The sequence below is a fragment of the Saccostrea cucullata genome, unplaced genomic scaffold, assembly GCF_032062105.1.
Source record: "Saccostrea cucullata isolate Sc308-1 unplaced genomic scaffold, CSIRO_AGI_Scuc_v1 ctg356, whole genome shotgun sequence".
Taxonomy (NCBI): Eukaryota; Metazoa; Mollusca; class Bivalvia; order Ostreida; family Ostreidae; genus Saccostrea; species Saccostrea cuccullata.
This window is the reverse complement of record NW_026918279.1, coordinates 243,638-264,904: the sequence shown is the minus strand read 5'-3', so window position 1 is coordinate 264,904 and position 21,267 is coordinate 243,638. Positions and strand designations below refer to the sequence as shown.

The following is a 21,267-nucleotide window of genomic DNA, read 5'->3' as shown; positions in this document are numbered from 1 at the left end:
GTATCAGGCACGTAGCAAGAGGAGGGAGGGCAGGGGGTTTGTCCCCTTTTCCAGACATAACTTTTTTACTATTGAAATTTTCATTGAAGGCCTGCCCCCCCCCCCCCCCCCCCCCACTTTTTGTGAGAGCAAGGGTCAAATAAGGTTAACGTTGTATATACTAAGAAGACACTTATAAAATGTTAACCCCCCCCCCCCCCCCCGAAATAGGATTTTCGAGTTTGGACATTTTTTTGCTTGTCGAGTTTTTTTTTTTTTTTTTTTCAGGTAAAAGTTGATTTTTTTTTCTCTAGTTGCCCCAACCCCTCTTTCAAAAAGGATATGCTACGTCACTGAGTATTCAATCAAAATGACAAATGCACCCTGAACATTATGAAGAATCAATTATTTTTACCAGGGACCTATATACTAGTATATAGGTCCCCGTTTTACTGAAAAAAGACTGATTGTGCATTACATATATATCATGGGATTAACACCGGCTAACCAACCCTATTGAATTCGGAAAAATTATATCCGCACTGGTGGGTTCTGTTTGAACTTTGACTTCCGCTGATGTGGTAGGAACGGTAACTAGCCTGGTAGATCTACCGTCGCATATTTCCACAGTATTTTCATTCAGTTTATTTAATTTCGAGGAAAAGGTATGTGCAGGTTTTGTAAGTAATTTTAATGGATCACGATGCACTGTTAAATTGAACATTTTGCTGTCTCTTTTCTAAGTAACATATGGTCTTTTGTAGGCTAATGCACGCAACCGCGTGTTTACACCAGCAGAATTTATGTGACATAATTTATTTGCTATTAAGAAATTCATGTTTTAGTTAGAGTGAAACAAGTACTGAAACAAAACATTTGGGAATTATAGGAAATTTGGAAGTGACAATCTATTAGGCTTGGTAAAATGATTCAAGAAAAAATATGTGCAAGGTAAGGTCAAGGTTATAGGACTCCTGTTCGTTTCCCATAGAAGATTATAAGACTATATTTCCCATAGAAATGTTTATAGAAAGGTTTGTCGTAGAAATGAAAATGGATATAGTGTTGAATTTACGTCCAAGACTGCTGCAGGGATATATGTTCGCCATACAGATCACATTTTTTCTCCATTGTGTGTGTTTTTTGCTTTTATTTAGCTTCTGAATTTTGCAAAAGGTCCAGTCCAAAGACTACTTGTTTTAAAATAGCTATGTGTACCTGTCCTGAGCTGCAGAACGGTAGTTCTCAGCTTGAAAAATTTGGACGGATAAAGCAGAGAGCTCCAGATCCAAGGATTGTAAAATCTTTCAATGTAGGCCCCCGCTTTTTTGTCGCTTGCTTCGCTATTATTTCTAAAGCTTTCCCATCGTCAAATGTACCAGTTCTGCAGCTAGGTCTACATAAGTATTTAAATATACTTCTACTTTATTGTCTATTTCTGGACAAATTTATTATACACATGTACAGTATTTGCATAAAAATAACTTAGTTCAGCAGCTGTGTCAGTGTTGTTTTTTTTTTTAAAATGAATTATCCGAATTCAAGCATCACAGACATCTTTTATATGATAAAAGGATATCCAATTATTTATGACTAATGAGTGGAAATGATTTTTATCTGCAGATATTTGTCTCATGTCCCTATCACTGCCTTTAGACATAGTTCTAGCCTTTGGCAAAGAAAAAGATGCATTGAACTTATTTGATAAATATTATATTTATTATCACAATCCATGGGGGGGGGAGGGTCATATGTGATAAATTTCATTTAATTTTGTTAAAATTTTCTTGTACATTTTTAATATTAATAAGAATTAGTTCCTCGTAAATAATGCTCACCATGGAGTGCACTTGTATCTACTTTACAGGCAGAACTTTATTTAAAAATCATGACTAAAAATAAAACTTGATGAGATAATTTATTGTAAATGATTATGGATAGATTAAGAAGAAAAAAGGGATTATATATTTTATGCATTGAAGATTAATGAAGAATATAAGTATTTAATGTAAAAGTTTACTTTTGATGTGTTTTAATTTTGCACATTGTATACATAGATTTTGTGTTCACTATTACATTATTTTTGACAACATATACTCAATTTTCAATGAAATATTGTAGCTCAAAAGTTTTTAGACAGGCATTCCTTTCAAATGGACTTTTTTCCTCTTTGTACAGTGTTGGTAACATTGATCTTAGTTATATCATGGTTACATGTATAAGTATTAATATGTATTGAATTTGATTTGATGCCCGTGTTTCACAGTTTCTGTCAGAAGTCTTGTTGATTGAGGTTCACTAGCATTCATATTTCTTCTCCCCAGTCTTCACGAAAACTCACTGGTCCGAAGACCGAGGCCAGTGAATTTTGAGGTCGGGTCAGTGAAAATCAAAATTCAAGAAGTCCGATGGGCTCGTTGATCATAAAAATCATACAGTCAAAATTTATTTCAACTGACTTACTTGTGTAAATTTCATTAATGTATAAAATAAAACGAAGAAGCTCGTGTTGTTGAATCCTATTATTATAACCATGATAACCCTATTATAACATGGATGTATTACGTAACAACCGGAAGTAGCTAGTAATTATTAACTAGTACGTAAAATGTGCAACTTAGTTCCAACGAACAACTTACCGAAATGCGACAAAGGGCGAAAAATGGCGGCATTTCAAAAGTTGAAGTACGTAAACATGTATAAATTTACAGTTATGAAAATGTATTTATTTTCTTTTTTTATGAAAGGGACCAGTAAAAATTTTGGTGGGCTAGTATATTTTGATTCACTTCCACTGGCCAGTTAGTTTGAAAAGTTTTCGTGAAGACTGCTTCTCCCCCTTCCATGACATCAGTTGATTTACACACGGGCAAAATTTCCATCATATCTGTTTAAATATTTTCCAGGTTGCAGCTCTTGATTGGTTACACTGGGACACAAACTGACAAAGAAAGCAGACGAAGAATTGACCTTTATGTGAGATTGTCTTTGTTAAAAAGTAATTAGAATATTGACAACAAGAAAAGGGCTTCATGCAAAAATTTGGACACTTTACATGATTCAGGTTAAAACAATCATTAAGAAAAAATATACATGTAGTAGAAAAGGAAGAATGTATGAAATGAAAATTAATGGCTGGACCAGAAATTAAATCTGGGACATCTGTATCGCTAGTGGGGAGGGGATGGTTTACTATTGAGATATCCAGGTTTCTATCCATTGCCCATATACGCGTAGCCAAAATTTGAACAGAAACATTCAATATTGTATCTCCCCTGTGAATTTTTCAGCTTTACAATGTATACGAAGAGAATTTCATATACTATAATGAGCAGTTTTCAGAAAGTTTTTTTTCAATTACTAATAATACTTGGAAATTATTACAGGAAATATAAACATAATAGTTGTACTACATAAGTAGTTGTCTAAAGTTTATGTAGGTATATTAGGTTGATTTGATAGGGTCATGGAATAAATGAATTCTAAGCCCACCTGTCTCATATCCCCTACCTCTCCCCTTTATTATATGCTCAGTAAACAGCCCATTTAAAATGTAACTCTTTTGATTCAATGAACACAGTCCTGGTTTAAGGTTTTATCAATCCCTTATTGAGTCTATTAAAGTGTAGTGGGATGTACATAATATGTGATCCAGATAAGGACATGGTTGAACTTAGTGTGCAGAAAGCCCACTAGCTTCAGACTTAAAAAAATCATATTCAAATTGTGAATTTAGTATTTAGAGTAAAGTTCTTATCATTGTTTTTTTATGAAATAATGATAAACAAAATGTTTTGAGGAAATTTTTTTATTCAAATTTATTCTTTTATTAACAAAAATAATGTGGTATCCACTGGGTTCGAACCCTGGCAATAAAAATCCTGAGTTGCATTCTTTATTGAGACTAGCACACTAACCATTACACTACACAAGTCCTGATGAAGTGTGGCATTTAAATCATGTTTGTGATATGACCATTGACTTAAGGGACTTCAAGTATTTCTTGAAAAGATACGCAAGTTATGTCATAAAATTATATTTTTAAGGTATAGTGGGTCTTTGCTCCATAATTTTGGAAACCAACATATGTATGTTTGTATGCAAACTTTGAGGATTAACTCTCAAAAAAAATGGAGAGAAGACCCACTCATATCGAAAAATAGTGTTATAGTGTGAAAAAATGACTGGTTTTGTCCTCTTTCATGTGTGTACAGTATTTCATAAGCAAATAACTTCAACCTTCATGAAATTTGTGCAAGTTGTAGAGATTTTACATAAAGTATACTTTAATGTTAGATGAAATATTAAGGAAAATTTGATATAATTGAGATTTAATTTTTCACCTTAATGTTTGTTGCGCTATGGGCTTATCTCACGTCATATTCACCCATGTCCTTTAAGAAAACATTAATGTCAAATGATTTGGGCAGCTAGATTGCATGTAAAAATGCATTTTTACTATTACAAATTGATATGTAAAATTGTGTTTTAATTTTCAATTTTGTAAAATAAGAGTGTCAAGAGCACTCTAGATGCAATTTAATGACCCTTTATATAGTGATTGAAATATGAAAAATTATTTCTGGAATGAACCTGACTAAATTTCAATAATATGTACATTTAAATTTTAAAAAATCAGCTTTAAATTATTAAAACTTTAACTATTTTTATTGGATGCATTTGCTTTAATTGCTAAAAATATCTGAGGTAATGGAAGATGGGATGCAGAGAAAAAAAAATTCAAATCTGCTCATGTTAATTTTATCATTATCAGTGATTATTGATAAACATATATCTTGAAAACAAAAACATGCAGTTGTTTTAATTTTTTAGGATCAAGGAGCATCAACTACAAGACCCCCAAGAAGTTTGAAAGAGAAAAATTTAAAGACACAGAAGAAAACAGAAGAAAGAAGACAAGAAAAGTGAGAAGAATTCTGTAAATATTTATGTTTTGGTAAAATATAAAATATTCTGACATTTGTGTACAAAAAAGGTTTGTCGAAGCATTTATTGGTGATATTTGGCCAGGACGGCTAATGAACTATTAAAGGGATATGCATCAGTTGCATTGAGGTGGAAAACTAAAATCGAAAGTGCTACTGTTAAGTTCAGCCATTAAGGATCCTGTTCTACTACAACATTAAAAGACTTGTCTATATAACCGGTGCAAATTTTAATTGTGTTTTGTTTATAATTTTAACAACATAGAAACATATGCTGATTCCTAGTTTTTCTATGGTTAGATTTACTTAAGCCTTTTGTTTTCAGTTCTTATCTGAAAGCATGTGGTATGATAAAAAATGGAATTTTAACCCTGCTTTTCCATTCAAAAATTACAAAAATATTATTTATTTTTCTTTTGCCTTCTTGATTACAAGCATTTAATGTTTACCTTTTGGAGTTATCTTTCTTCTGTTAAAGGAGATACTTTAAAAATGGGGTTGTGTAGCATTAATTTGACCTCGATTGACAACCGATGCATATGCCTGTAATCTGTTGTATTGCAGAAAATCAATGATTATTGAAAAGTTACATAATAAAACTTTTCCTATCATCAAAATTTGTATTGGTATATGGGATTGACACTCCAGTGTTGAAGGAGTCTTAACTAGAATTCAGTGACCAAAAATTATATGATTCTAAACGGAACAAGGTATATTAAATCCATTAACTTCCCTAAAAGTAAAATAATTATATTCATCATTAGTGTAGATCCATTTGTCATAAGTACCAGATGCTGTTTTATTTTGAGATCCACTAGTCAAAAGAATTAATTTTCAAAGCATATTAGGCCATCTTTAAAAATAATATTTGCTGCCCTCTCCTGACTCGGTTTACATTATTGGGTCAGTAGGTAGGTGGGAAAATTTCTTCTTTACAAAATTTTAACATATTTGTTGTCGAGATAAGATGTATAAAAAAAGAAAAAAAATACATGTATATTGTTTCTTGGGATATAAAAAAAAAGTTTTGAGTCAGGTCATTTTTAGTCAGTCGGTTGGGATTAGGCTACCAAACAATTTTTTAAGATGGCCTCAACTTGAATATATAAAAATGTCATGCGTTTAATTTAACAGTATTATTCCTTACAAATTTCAAGAACATTTTAGAACACGGTAAATTTGAATAGGATTTTTTAGCGTATTAAATAGTTATTTTTATAGTACATGTTAAACATTTAAACAAGTTAAGATAAAATTATAAGGGAAAAAAATATAAACTTTGAAGAATAAAGAAACAGTTATTTAATTTGTTGACAGAAAGAAGGATTCAATAGATATGAAATTTAAGAACATTAGATATCTCAGTTGCAAACACTGAAGTGATAGTTCAAAAAGGGAGATTGAAATGTTTACTAAAAATGTGAAATGAGAATATTTAAAATCCATGCCCCCTCTCCCACAACACATAAATATGGCATGAATTTATTTGTGAATTTTTAAGTAAAAGAAGATATGAAGGAATATTTAGAAAACATGCATGGAAGGATACCATTTCTACAGTAAAGTTGTTGAAGTGGAAATATAAAGATTGTCAAAACTTCACAATATGTGTAGCTGGTCAAAATTTTGAAACAAATGTTTATTCTTTACGACTTGGAACATAAGCCTGTCGAATGGAATTAAAATGTGTTTAAAGACTTGGTTCTCTCTATAGAAAAATAATTTGAGCATCAATAAAAATACTGATGCATTTTCTAAGCTATACTTTTAAAACCCTTAGTTAAAGGGCAGAAACGTAAATATGACAGTTGCTAGTCGGGATTCGATTGCAAGGAAAAAGAAACTGATACTGCACATAGAAGCACGTAATGTAAATACGTCTATTTGCATTAATTGGATGAAAATACTTGATCGTCAAGAAATTGAAAGAAACTATGAAAATGAAATTTTGAAAGGTAAATTTAAGAATATTATAATTGAGTTTAAAACCTTATATTAGCATGAAAAGTGCTAATGAAAAGGAAAGTTTTTTGGATTACTGTATTGCATTATACATGTATTTGGAATCAAATTTTGAATGGTTCTTTTCATAAGAATATGCGTCTGACTTTATATGTAAAAAGATGTATGTCGAAGACAATTTCAACAGATGATGAGATTAAAAATATATAGTAAATTAAATTTTAAAAACCCACAACTTGAAGAAAAAAATATCATTCAAAGAGCGGCATGGACAAACTGGTGTATTGTTAATGAAACATTTAATAATTACTCATTTAGTAGAGAGTTTTGTAAAACAAAATAATTTTTGGTATACAAAATTAATACCTTTTTTCACGGAAAAAAATATGTATCATTTAAAGTTAAATAAGAAGGATGCATATATCTTTTAAAGAACAAAAGATTAAGGCCTAAGGGAACAACGATTTTGTATAGAATCCGTTATCAAAACCGCGTTGGAGGTGATTTATTTACCATACTGGCTCAATTGTCTAGAGAAAAAAGAGGAAATTCTCTGCTTAAGGCTTCAAAGTAAACATTTTAAACGTATTCGATCATAATTTGTAGGCGCTTTTTTACATGTACCTTAAGACCAACACCGTTTGTTCATCTCTTGATTTAAAATTAAGACTTGGCAATATGCCAATGGTGCTAAAGATATTCAAGCCTCTCGACAAATAAAAAAAATGGAATAGCATTGTTAATGAGGTGCAGTATTGACGAGACAGTAATTCTTGACGTTAAAACAATTTCGCTTAGCACTAGTATTTTCCGGTGTTCCTTTATCAAGGATTGACCAAAAACAAAATGTGCTCTCTGCATTGACTGTATATTGTCTCGAAAATTACTTTTAATATAAGATATTTAATGGAGCTTTTCGATTTAGGAATTCCTTTATTCATTTAAACCCCCCATTGTAACAATCTACTGGGGGGAAAAGTTGATGATGCAAGCAAGGACATCAACAGTCTCGTACTACGACAAAATTTCGCAAATTGTTTGTTCGTTATAATGACCTTTACAGCAAATACAATGTAGTATCATGAAGTCGAATATTGACCGACGCTCGTCGTACAAATTGTTATTTTTCATGGCGGGGATGACCGGTTGACATGGGATGTCTATTCCTTCATGGCATTTGATCCCACCTCTTAGTGTTTGTAGAGGTCCGTGTTTACCTTGCTCCAAATGCATGGATATACAGCATTGTTCTAAATGACAACTGAGCTTATTTACTGTTCGATTTATTCTATTGTCTCAGTAAAGAAAGTATGCTTTGACATCTTGTTAAAAAAATGTGGAATTTTTATTTAAACTTCTGAATATCGTACTCTTGAATGAAAATTGGTAGTACTAAAACTTCTTTTTAACATCATTAAATTTTATTTGAATTAAATTCATGGAAAAAAATAACACTATATAAACTTGAACTGAAGTACACATCTTTCTAAACATTTTCTCTAACGGATTAATTCAACACCATGAGGGAATCCTTAATTGATTTCACAGAATCGTATTTCCCGAAAGCATTTCAAAAGTTACTATTTTTTTTCCAGTTAGGCTTTCATGTTGATTCATATTTTCATTCTATAACGTTTTCCTGTATCCAACGGTAATGTGGTGATATTCTGCTGTTGGAGATAATCTGTAAAGATCCCGGCCCTATGACATCTGGCATTGTCATCTTGAAAAATGAAACGGCGGACATAACGACGTGCAATTGCAGAGCATGGAGTGCCAAGGTGTTGTCCCGGTAGCACTACCCTGCGACCCGTTCAACAACAACAACATGCACGTCTGCTATGCCAGCAAAAGTGTTGCCTCCCCTTCACCATTGCAGACTCACATCCATACTAATCATGTCTTATGACGTTAACATCATGGAAACGTTCGTTACGTCGATGCCAAACCCTTCCACATCTGTCTTAGAAGTCCACAGTGAACTTAGACTCATTTGAGAACATTACGTGGTTCCATCGGCGATTATCCCATCGTTAATGGTGAACTGACGACACCAAAGGAGTCGGGCCTTAATATGACGATCCCTCAAACAGGAAATGTTACGAGATCGTCGGGCGTGTAAGTGAAATAAGTGCAGTCGATTCGTGATGGTCTGGCCACTCAAACCGGTATTCCTTTGAAGTAGGAATCCCATCTGATTTTTTGTACCAGACGATTTCTCAAGGCAATGGTGCGGATGAATTTGTCTTGAGCCTGATTTGTTGTCCTTGGTCGATTGGATCGTTATCTTACCTGAACAGACTCTGAAGTACGAAGTCTAGACCATAATCTGCTGATAACATACTGGGAAACGTTCATTGCCCTTGCCACAGAGAACTGTCTTGTGTCAACCTGTAGCATGCTAAGGGCACGTAACCTCTCACCCTGTGTTAGACGGCACATGGTCTCTGTTGAATTAACGACTTTAAAGACCCTTGATCATTAGTACCATCCCCTGCAGATCGTTAGAGTGTGATTGATGTTTTTGGGTGATGAATTTCTTTGGAAATGCTTCCTCGTCGAGGAACTTTTCAACATGGTTTCGTTTTCCCTTTATATATGCGAAAATTCCCATTACAAACTACAATATTCACCACTTTTTTTTTCTATGAGTCTATGACACCAAAAACAACCTAAGGAGGAAGCCAACGAAGACGACACAACAGCGAGGGTACTCTACCATAACGCGATCAGTAAAAGGAGGAAGGAATATATAAAAAAAAAAACATGAAGGTTATATGGACCTTGGATAGGGAAAGCTCAGTAGATAAAGCATCTGATTAGAAACGAAGGGGGTTCCGGGTTCGATAAACATTGCAGATATATATCTTCTTCATTGCTGTTTCATTTGGCGTCGTTGATCAACCTTGGATGAAAGTCCTGCTATCGGCTAAGAAACACCTTAAAGGCGACAGCGAACTAAGGGGAGATTTTGATCTCTTCCGTTGAGAAAATCTTTCTCATGGAAATTACAACTCACCAAATCCAGTAATTAAGGGGTTAAAAAAATTCATACCATTTATCAATGAGCATTCTTTATCTTGCGAACGCCTATCGTTACTGTTTTAAGGTCATAAATTTAAGATCAGTGACTCACATCTCCCATGCGAGTAGCATTACAAAGAAACCGTCACTACCTACAGTGTATGATGACTGGCTTAGGTTTAACAAGAACGAAACATCCTGATCGCAATCGTGCTACTAGGAATATGGAAAGGTGGGCTATATGGATCTTGAATATATCAGTAACGAAAGTACCTGACTGGTAAAGATCGGGTACTGGATTCGATTAATAGTGAAGCCATAATTTAACTCCTTTTCTGTTACATTTGGTACCCAGATTTAAACTTAAGTAATCTCTGGTGGTTGGACTGATTGATTGATTGTATATTGTTTAACGTCCCTCTTGAGAATTTTTCACTCATATGGAGACGTCACCGTATGCCGGTGAAGGGCTTCAAATTTAGACCTATACTCGGCACTCAGGGCCATTGAGCAGTGAGGGTGCATAATAGCGCCTACCGACAGGGACCTACGTTTTTAAGGTCATATCCGAAAGACTGACTTTTTCTAGTGCCGAGCGCTTGGCGAAGGAACAGTCACCTTTGTTTACGTCTTAGGTATGACGCGGCGCCGCGAGATTTAAACTTACCACTAATCTGGTCTGGTGGTTGGAAGTGATTTTATTTCAAACTTATCTCTTAAATGTGCTGGCACTTCCCAAGAGAAGAAATCTAGAACATCTCTCTCTTTGAAAGGCATTGTTGAAGTGCAAGATGCACATCTTTTTGCCTAAAATGTGAAAAAACTCATAGCTCAATCGGTAGAGCGATGGAAAGGCTAATCAGGGATTCCAGTATGTCTAGCAGATGAAACATGTCCTCGTAAAATGCGAGACTTACGATCTTCATGCCTTTGTATTTGTGTCCTTTAGGGATGTATGTTGAAAATTAAAAGGTAGTCGTTTCTTTGCTAGACTCCCGAGTACGTAAGTCATGTCTTGTTTCAGTTTTAACTGGGTTTGTTAAAAATAGATTACCTTCCTAATTTGTTTTAATACTTTTCATTTTCTGTCTTACTATCTGGTAAATCGGACTGTGTTGGGATCCGACCTTTATTTTCCAGATAAGTGACCAGGTTTTAGGTTTTAGAGCAAGTCCGTTTCCAAGAACTATAAGTCCTACCTAGACCAAACGTCCATAGATGGCATGATGTGATGCATCATAGGATGACACAGACTTGCTTTGGACTTTGGAATCGATCAACATTTTCTTAATAAGTGAACAGGTTAAAGAACGCCACTCACGGCGGTCACTTGCAACAACGTTAACCTGTCCCTCCTTCTTACTGTTCCAACCCAGTTCTTCTATATCTCTTTCTTTCTCAACAGAGCGTCGCCAAGTGTTCCTTGGCCGTCCTTTTTTCTCTTTCCCTCAGGGGAAATGTGAGAGCTGTTCTTTCGTTCGAGCTGGCTTACCTACGGAGGATGTGGCCTATTCACTTCTTCCTTGGATTGTCCTTGCTAGAAGTATGGACCTTGTTTTGTCATATAGATGTTATTTAGATAATTTTTCGGGCCACTGTTTATTATTGTATACCCCAAAGCAATTCCGATAGAATGTGTGTGTCTTTTCGTCGTCTTCGTGGTTGTTCTCCACAGTTCAAAACAATACAGGAACACATGTACAGAAAAAACATTTGTGTTGAAGATCTTAAGTTTGGTCTTTGAGCTGTATTGTGATGACTTCCATACTTTGGTCAAGGATGCAATAGCAGCCCTGGCTTTTGAGTTCTACTTATGCAAACTAGTATGGGTTTGGTTGCAGACTGACGGGAAAAAATGTTAAACAAAATATGCATTTCTTACAGATAATCGTCGAGGAGAACATCGTTATTTTAATTACATTATACCTGTGTTTTTAAATTTGACTGTGCGAAATAAATGTCTTTTTTATGATCTTCCAACAAAGGTTTTAGGGACTGGGCTATGTAGGAATCACCTTGACCTTCTGTTTAGCTGTCATTGTCCGAGTTGTCTTTTTTTATTATATAAATTTATAAATTTGTAATTGAGAGTCATTAAAAGCTCTTGATTCAAACTAGAATGTGTAAACTGACAGTCTATTTCAATGTTTATCATTCTTTTGACAAGTATTGCGTCCTTCTTACAATGAAAGCCCATAAATTCATTAAACAATAGAAAATTGGAGCAGAGCAAATATGGAGCTCGGAAACATCAGAAGTGGAATCAGGTGCCGTGGAAGCAACAATTAGAAATTCTCAATGATTCTTGTTGACAATCCTTTTCTGTCTTTTGTTTTTGTGCATTGGTTCATTTTCTTTGGCGTAAGCGAAACTGTTGATGAAAGCTGTTTTATAAAAAGGAGAGAGAGGAGATCGTTAAAAACATGTCAATAAATTGTTTATAGAGCAATGTCATGCAACCTTCATGTTTATTTCTAGTCAACGTAAAATTCAAAAATAAACCCGTAGTATAGATTTCTAATGTTTTTAAAGTGCTCAATGAAAAAAAGAAGAAAACGACATGCCTTTTCAGTTAAGGTCATTTAAAAGAACAGTCAAGCTAAGGCCCTTTAATCTTCACGCTAATAATTGTTTAAACATTAACATACCCTGGTATATTGGGATAAATTGAAACAATATCGATTCCTTTACGATTTAAGTTGTTAATTGGACGCATGATGTAGAGATAAAGACACTCCCAAAAATAACTGAATTGATGATTTAATATGTTTACTTTTAACTCACCTGAGGTGTGATTGCACTTTTTCAGTTTTTTTACTTGAATGGTGTACGTCATTTTTCACATAATTAGCTCTATTGGTCAGGGACCAGAAGAGTTTGTATGATATTGAGGTGTCCCACAGAAGCCTGTACGTCTTTTTTTTGTTATAAATAATTTCAGAATGCTATTCATCCTACATTTTTGGTCTGATTCAATTTAACTTTTTATACAAGTTGACTTTAGTAAAGATATACAAAATTGATTTGATAGGTTTTTGATTTCAGTCAATGGTTATACATTGGTAGTTAAAAAAGAAAGAAATCTCCGTAAAAATCTTTTCAAAATGTTCCTGTTTGTGCAGTTTTGGATTTCAAAAAAGAAGACACAAGTAGATTTTAATCTGATATATAATTCTGATCTCTGAATTGTGATTTTCCAATGGTTATACTTTTAATGGAAATTTCTCTCCGTGATATTCTTATAAAATGCTTCATCTTCTGCAAATTTCATTAGATTGCTTTAAAACTTGCCACTCAAAAGACCAACCCAAGTAACTTTGTTGAAGTTAAGATGACAGTGATCGATCTATAAAAAATTCTGTAAACCATTCAAATGTTGTAGACGTACTATTTTCCACGAGGTCATAATTCCGCGGAATCTCTATTTCTTTTTAATCCGCGGATAGAAAATTACGCGAATTTCTTAGACTCTCACTATATTCCTTACAAGTATTTTGAGTACAACGGGACAAGTTTCCGCGGACAGTTTGTGACCGCGTACATAGCGTAAATTAATACCACGTGGAAAAAAGTACATCTACAGTATGTGAAGACGGCATAAAAAACGGACCTTTGAAAATTCCGGAGGTGGGATCAGGTGCCTAGAAGGGGTAATCATCCCATGTTGAAAGATCACACCCTTTTGGCTTGTTTATTATTGTTGTCAGTCTGTGTGCTTTATTCATTCTCGGTATAGAAATATGGTTTAATTAGATTTATGAACCGGCAAAATAGTTTCCTACAGACTCTGCACCAAGTTTGTTTGCGTAATACTGAGATTTAGATGTGTTCAAGTGAGGGCCCACGCCCTTGAAAAAGGGAGTATCATCAACAAAAGGCAAAAGTTGTTTGGTCATTTTAAGGACTTTCGTTTCTCAAAGGTCACCAAGACAGAAAAGATTACATTAAAATTGATTTAATGTCTTTTTGTTCAGTCAGGTATTCCAGGGCTAGAATAGTTGGAAACATTGGAAATCTGCTTAATGTTCCTTTTTGTGCAGTTTTGGTCGGAGTTTAAATGGTTACTTTTAATGTTTCCTCTATCGTTATATTGTATGTCTTACAAATTTTCAGATAATTGATTTAAAACTTGCCTTATATTTACATTACATTTGAAATTTAATTGTAAAAATAAATTAAAAAATAACGGCGTCTATGGCCTCACGTTAGTTTCAATAGTCCCCGCCTACTGACGTCAGACAAACAAAACCGCACGATATTGGCATTCATATAAGATTCCTGACCTTTCACCCGGAGAAATTAATATTCCGGTTGAATTATCAACAAATCAACTTACCTAACTTTCGAAGAGATATCACAAAGAAAACAATTAGAAGTGGAAATCTTTATAGAATTTTATATCTGGAAGTTTTTCTTACAAAGTGTGACGTGTAGACGTTATTTTTGTTCAAATCAAGCTTTTCGTCCTAAGTTAAACCTAGGGGTTCTGATTTTACACATAGGTATACGGGGTCTACAAGTTAAAATGCATAAATTCCGCAAAAAATATCGGTTTAAATCGGTTAATTTTTCCCTCAACTAACTTTCAATGAGATATCACAGAGAAAACAATTATAAATTGAAATTGAAATAAATTTTAACAAAGCTTTTTTGTAAAAAATTTTGTTCAATTTAGTTTTTGCCCAAGAAATTGGGTTTCTGTTGTTATATTGGTCTTCAAGATGTATAGTGAAAATGCTTTACACCTTTATTCTTGAAAATAAGTGCATAAATCATGTATCAACAAAGGTGCCTCTTCTAAAATTGTGGAATTCTTTGTTCTCATATATTTATCAGACAAAGTTTTTGCATGGTTTCATTGAACAAGAGTGCTTCTTCCAGACTTGTGAAATTGATGATCCTGGGTCTTAGATTCTGGTGTTATTGCAATACCATATAAAATATGGTAAAAATAAGGAATAGCAACGGGTGTTCGAGTACCCAACTACTAGTATTGCTCAGTCATACGACAGTTGATTACTTTTTATAAACTTGCCAATTTATAGTTATGCTAAATACAGATCAATCAAAAGGGGGGTTTGTTTCTTCAGATGGTACATTGATGTTAAAGCCGAAACCCATATATGACGTTAACAAGCATCAGTACATACTTACTGTACAAAAATGACTCGATTGCAGTGCAGTCGTCATCAGTATCAAATGCAAAGCTTTAAGAAAATAGAGTATATTAGAAAATGAGAGCACTTCATGTATTGATTTTTCGTATGAATGTATTCATTATATCCATGCTTTACATACATAGATTTTTTCACGTCTAATTTCTTATTTTTGAAAATTTACTGAAAGTCTTGGTGTACTAGTAAATGCTTAATGTACGGATCAGTTAATAAATAATAAGAGATTGTTAAGATCAGCAGTCCCTGAAAAAAATGTAATTACTAAAGAAATATATACATGTCTTAGAGCGAGATTTCAGTCAGCGCGCATGCGATCCATATCAATATTAGTTAATTAAGAGTTTCCTTTTGCGGTAAACAGTATGGAAAACCCTAATCATAAGGACTTATCCTTCTTTATGTTTGTATTATCAGACGGTCCCTTATCAATGTCTTAGCTTTGTTCTATCTAATTAAGACATTTTTTGCTAAACTCTGAATGCCTATCTGTAGGAAAATTAATGGCGCGGAGTTTAGCCTTGCTAGGTTGGATTGCATCGTCTTAGAATAAACAAATGATCTGATCAGTCCTGCTCGTGTTTGCTCGAAATAACGTCTTTGAATAGTTAATCTTTGATGCATCTTTTGTCTTTATAAGCTAAGAGACAGATAAGGTAGCGGGTTCCCTAAGAATTAATCAAAGTTGGTTCACCGAGTTATGGATTTTTTCAGGCCGGGATTTCTATTAGGTTCCTTATATAAGGTGTATAAAATCATTCTGACAGGATTGAGTTGAAAACAAATAATGTCCAGTCCAGAATTCGTTATAAAAACAACAAGAGTAACAATATAAATTATACATGTACGTTGCTTAATTAAAATTTCTGGATATTTAGTGAAGAAAATACTTAAATTATAAGAAGAAATAATTTTTTCATCACTCAGGGTTACCGGTATACGCACTACTCTAATGAGGTAGTTACATATAGCAGAAACTTCTGAGAACAATTTCAGACAACTTTTTATGCATGGCTCCAGGGATGACCTTTTTATAACGGGGTTTGTGCATTAAAATATTAAAAATGAAGTTCAAGTTCGAAATTAACCACTTCTTATCATGCCTCTCCATCTTGAAGACTATTCATCAATTCACCACTGAAGAATCTTTAGTGGTGAAATGATGATTATACTTCAGAATTTTTTGTATAAAAAGAACAGACTATTAGGATTTTTTTTCCCAATTTGCAAGGTCTTTTGAAATGAAAATAAAATCATATTAATTTACGAATATACTACAACCCCAGGCTTATGTTATTTTTAGAGTTTTAAGATTATTTAGATCATATAACATTTAAGAATAAGTACAAGTGTACTGTAATGGAATATATGTCAAGATTTCCAATATGCATTTGTTTGCGTTGAAAGGGGGTCCACTAGAGTTCGGCTTTAAGAGTGATGCTGTGCATTTAATAATAATTGCATAGAATTACCTTAATGATGGACAAGAGCTGTATAAAAAAAGTTGAAAGTGTAAACAGAACGAAAAAAAGTTTGATACAATGAAAGTGAAGCGAAAGCCTATATCATTTACATCTTAGTGACAATAAAAGAAAACAATATGAATGCTTAATTTTCATTCTATTTGACTAAATTCTGTTTTTCTTGGTTTTGTAGGATGATGTGAAAGTTTTCATAAATAACTGGACCGTGGGAAGAAACATGTCTTGGAAGAGTTCTTCTATTGTCAGCTATCCTGATTCGGACGACGACAATGATCCGCTTCACTACATCAAGAAGTCCCGTCCAAAACAGGAGAATGTTCAGTATAATCCAGTGTACAAAAACAAAATAGGGAAGACTTCTGCACACCCTCGAGATCCCAGGCTGGAAAATAGAAACAGGGATCCTCGCTTACAGTCCAGAAATAATGAAACGAGGGACCCTAGACATCAATCGAATAATGTTGAAAATCGAGATCCACGACAAGCAGCCAAGCATGAAATGGAAGATTTTCATTACGCACCTGTTTATGGTCGAAAAGTTAAGGACATCGGGAGGGAATATGAAAATGCATCACGTTCCAATTCATACGAAAGTGCTGGGGCAAGATGGAAACAATACAAATCAGAGAAAGCTGCAGAGATATCAAGGCCAGAGAAATTTCAGAGTGCGGAATCTGGTTGGAAGAAGTTAAAATCCGAAAACAAATGGGACACTTCGAACTGGACAAATGCCAGCGATTCATCCGACGACGATGGTGATAATTATAATAGAAAAACGCCCAAATCTAAAATTGATATATTTGCAAATCCAGAGGAAGAAACCCCTAACGAAGAAGAGTCAACTGAAAAGGGCTTTTGGTGGAAATATAAAGACGATGAACCTCTTCCCGATAGTATGATTCTGGAACGTAATTCAAAATCTGAAGAGAAAAATGACGATCTTTTTGATGATATTCTGAGTGGCAATCTTGTTGACAATAATAAAGGCAATGAAAAAGAAGATGAATTTAACGATGATTTCTTGTTTGATGACGTTTTAATGCAATCTAGGAAAGTTCTAGAAGAAGGCAAAGCTTTTCTAGGTGAATCTGTTACCGAATCACAAGACGAAGGAAGGGACCACAATAAATATATTTACGAAACCGATAAAAGTTTTATGACGGACTCATCCTCATTGCAATATAAAGCATCGGATAACGTTCAGACACAAAATAGATATAATGTGGCCGATCTGTATCCTGAGAAAGCTGATGTGGATGATAGAAAATATGATGACTTGTATAAACAGGTAGATGATGATAATGACACATGGGCACGCTCTGTCACAGTAGAGAAGAAGGAATTCTCTAACTGGTCTGATGAAAGCCTTTCTCCTATTCGCCACGAAGAACCAAGTCCAGATAGACATGTTGAGGTAAATCTAGTCAAGATGAAAAGTCCTGGAAGATCTAGAGATGATTCTCCTTATCAAAGATCCAGGGAAAACAGAGAGGAAGATACTCATTCTCCCTATGATAATCGTGAATCGAGGGACAACAGAAAGATGGATTCCATTTCATCCCCTTACTCTTATCAAAACAGAAAGGATGATAATGTTTCTTCTTATAAAAATCGTTCTCCGCCAAACCGATCACCCTCTCGGCGAGATCATCCTCAAAAGCCTCCTGTAAGTCAACCAGCTCAACCAATAAGTAGGAACCCTTACGAAAATCCAAAACTGAATGTTGATAATATTGATCTGTATTTCGATGACTTGATGGAATGGAATTACAGTCATCGCTGCCTCATCTGTGACAAAACATTTGATAATCTAACCAAGTGGACAGAACATATTCTAGACACTAAACATGGTAGGGAGTTTCATCTTGATCCTTACAGGTGCCCACCATGTCACGAAATGTTCCGAAATAAACAGGAGTGGAAAATGCATATGGCATATGCACCTTCTCATGGCTTCATGGGAAGCATCAATGTACCGAAGACATGCACAGTTCTACCACCCTCACCAGCTTTTCCTGTGCAACACGGCTGGAGATGCAAGAGTTGTTACATTATATCGCAGACAGACGAGGACGCCATGCGTCACATAAAGTACGTTCATCTTATCCACACCGCCCTGTATCCATGCCCGTTGTGCGGTGAACCTTTCTGGCATCAACGAGATCTTGACCGGCACGCTGATGATGTTCATGCTCCACCTAAATATCAGTGTGACATTTGTCAGAGGGCTTTTGAATCTGGCGAAAAGCTTCAAACTCATCGCTTAATAAAGCACTCTAAGAAAATTACGTGCTACAAATGTGAGAAGCAGGTTGATGAACTTATTTTCAAGGAACATTGTGAAATGCACAAGCTTGAGATGCGTAAATGTGACTACTGCGGAGATGTATTCAAGGACAGTTATCACTTGGAAAAGCACGTTAGAAACGATCACAAGAAACATCGACGACGTCATCGATCTTCTTCAAGATCCCCAGATCGTCGATCATCGAGACGACGATCTCGCAGAAGTAGGTCGAGGTCGAGAAGAAGCTCATCGAAGTCTCGGAGGAGCTCAGCAAAAGACGAGCAAGATAAAACAGAAGAAAAGACACGTCGAAGCAATTCTCCCAGAAGTCAAGAACCTTCAAAGGAAAAAATCAAGGAAAGTAAAAGATCCTTGTCTCAGGATTCGAGCATTCCATCAAGTAGCTGTGCCACTCCAACAAGGGATGAGGAAGAGGATATATTTCCTCCTGGAGATGAAAATTTTAAACACTCGTCATCACCAAATCGAAGTCATGAAACCATGGAAACTGCTCCTGCAGAAGAGGAAGACAGCCGCCAGAGTCGCGAATATTCTTCCACGCGATCTCCACGTGGAAGGCGAGATTCGATCGAAGATGATAGTTACTCAAGGGGAAGTGAAAAGTCAAGTAGTTATCATCGAACACGTTCAACATCACACAGCTCCAGAGATCATCGGTCATCTCGTCACAAGAGAAGTAGATCTCGTGATGATTATTCCTCTCGACGGTATTGGAGCAGGAAAACTAGTCGAAGTGAATCGCGATCCCGATCCCGATCTCGGGATAGAGGATACAGCAGTAGCAAGGGGTCAAAATACGGCGATGATGATCGTAGAAATAGCAGACATCTTGAGGATCGTGTTGATAAAGATTATGACGAAAGATCAGACTTAGATGTTGATAGAAAACGCTTAGTCCCCGAAACACTAAATGAGAACTCGTCAAGATCATTTAAAGACGGGTCTATTCACGAGGATGAGGATGGGGATGATCAAGAGGAAGAAACCGAATGGGAAAGACGGATCAGCGTGAAGATGATTGTCAAGGACGAAATCTGGGAGAAGGAGGAAGATGAAAAGGCTAATACTGAATCGGCCAAGACGGCCCCCAAGGACCTCCCAATATTTGACATCCCCATGGAAGAGGACACTGAAAAGTCATCGCCCGAAAAACCAGTAGAGAACGCAACATGGGTTGTGGAAAAGCCGCCTGATGAAAACAAAGATTCGAAGAATGGCAATGAAAGTGACGAGGAGGATAAGAAGCAATTCGTTTGTAAAGAATGTGGAAAGTCGTTAGGATCCTTAATGCAGTTGCGCGATCACTTTACCGTGAAACATAAGAAAGGGTTTAACCTGCGGAACAAGAGACCTTCTAGTGCTGACGTGAAAAAAAGTCAGCCACTTGTAGCAAAGGAACCGAAATTGTCAGAAGAGCAAAAGGAGATTGCCAAACTAATTGAGGGCTTCGAATAACTGTTTAATCGTAGCTGTATGTAAATACGTGTGCGTATATGTAGGAAATTACTTTTGGCCATTGAAATGAAATTCAACTTGGAACATATCTTTTTGAAGGTTTTTTTCTGGAAACACAAATAAAATTTGATAACTAAAGTATGTATCATGAATCTTCATCAGACCTTACCTTCAAACTTGTCTTAAAATCAGTTTACTATTTGAGATTTCTAGCTTCCGTGAAAAAAGTTGTTGTTTTGATTTGAACATATTTTATTGACAAGCAAAAGGATAAGAAACAAGTTCTAACAGCTTACTAGTTCTTCTCCTTAAAAAAAACACATAATAATTGTCATGCAAAATAGTAGCAAAAACGTGTACAAATAAGATTCAATAATATATCTAGCTAAATCTACAGGATTCATTTATAAATTTATGAACAGCGGCAAAAATGCCAATGTTTACTTCGATTGAGAGATTTTCGTTGCCCCATAGCAGTAGGTGTACATCTATGATGTTTAAATCAAGTCGAAAAAGATAATCAAAAAGATTACTTCGAGCATTACAGTATTTTTTACAAACAAAAAGTTGTTACTGAAGTTTGATACGTATAGTTATATTGCGTGGGAAGAAATGTGAATAAAATACTTTTAGTTATATCTGCATTAAGTATAATTTGAAAAAATAGTTTTTTTTTAATTATGTCTGCATCAAAAGATATTTTCGGTTATAACAAAAGCAACCTTGCATTTGTTCATGTATATAGTTAATCCACTGTAGATTCTATATTCTGTGAAATGTCTTTAGATAACATTTTATTTTGTTCATTGATACAGCCAAAAAAAAAAAGTTGTCAAACTTGGTCCTTTAGTCCTTTGTAGCAAAACTTTTCGATCAAGAACTTATAAAAGTGACCACTAATGACATAAGAAAGTGAAGGTTGAATGAATACTGTA

General features: G+C 34.9%; 1 protein-coding gene across 3 annotated transcripts; it reads left to right on the top strand.

Annotated features, from left to right (window-relative positions):
- Positions 1–560: 560 nt before the first annotated feature.
- LOC134261649 (uncharacterized) lies at positions 561–20,509 on the top strand. 3 transcript variants are annotated; one of them, XM_062744083.1, is made up of 4 exons: positions 561–644; positions 2,886–2,955; positions 4,813–4,904; positions 16,742–20,509. In XM_062744083.1, exon 4 carries the CDS (start codon positions 16,787–16,789, stop codon positions 20,330–20,332), a length of 3,546 nt encoding a protein of 1,181 aa, XP_062600067.1. In that variant the 5' UTR covers positions 561–644; positions 2,886–2,955; positions 4,813–4,904; positions 16,742–16,786; the 3' UTR covers positions 20,333–20,509. The 3 variants fall into 3 exon arrangements, with proteins under 3 accessions (XP_062600067.1, XP_062600053.1, XP_062600064.1); XM_062744069.1 differs by having other exon boundaries at positions 2,886–2,977; XM_062744080.1 differs by having other exon boundaries at positions 2,886–3,043.
- The last annotated feature ends 758 nt before the right edge of the window (positions 20,510–21,267 follow it).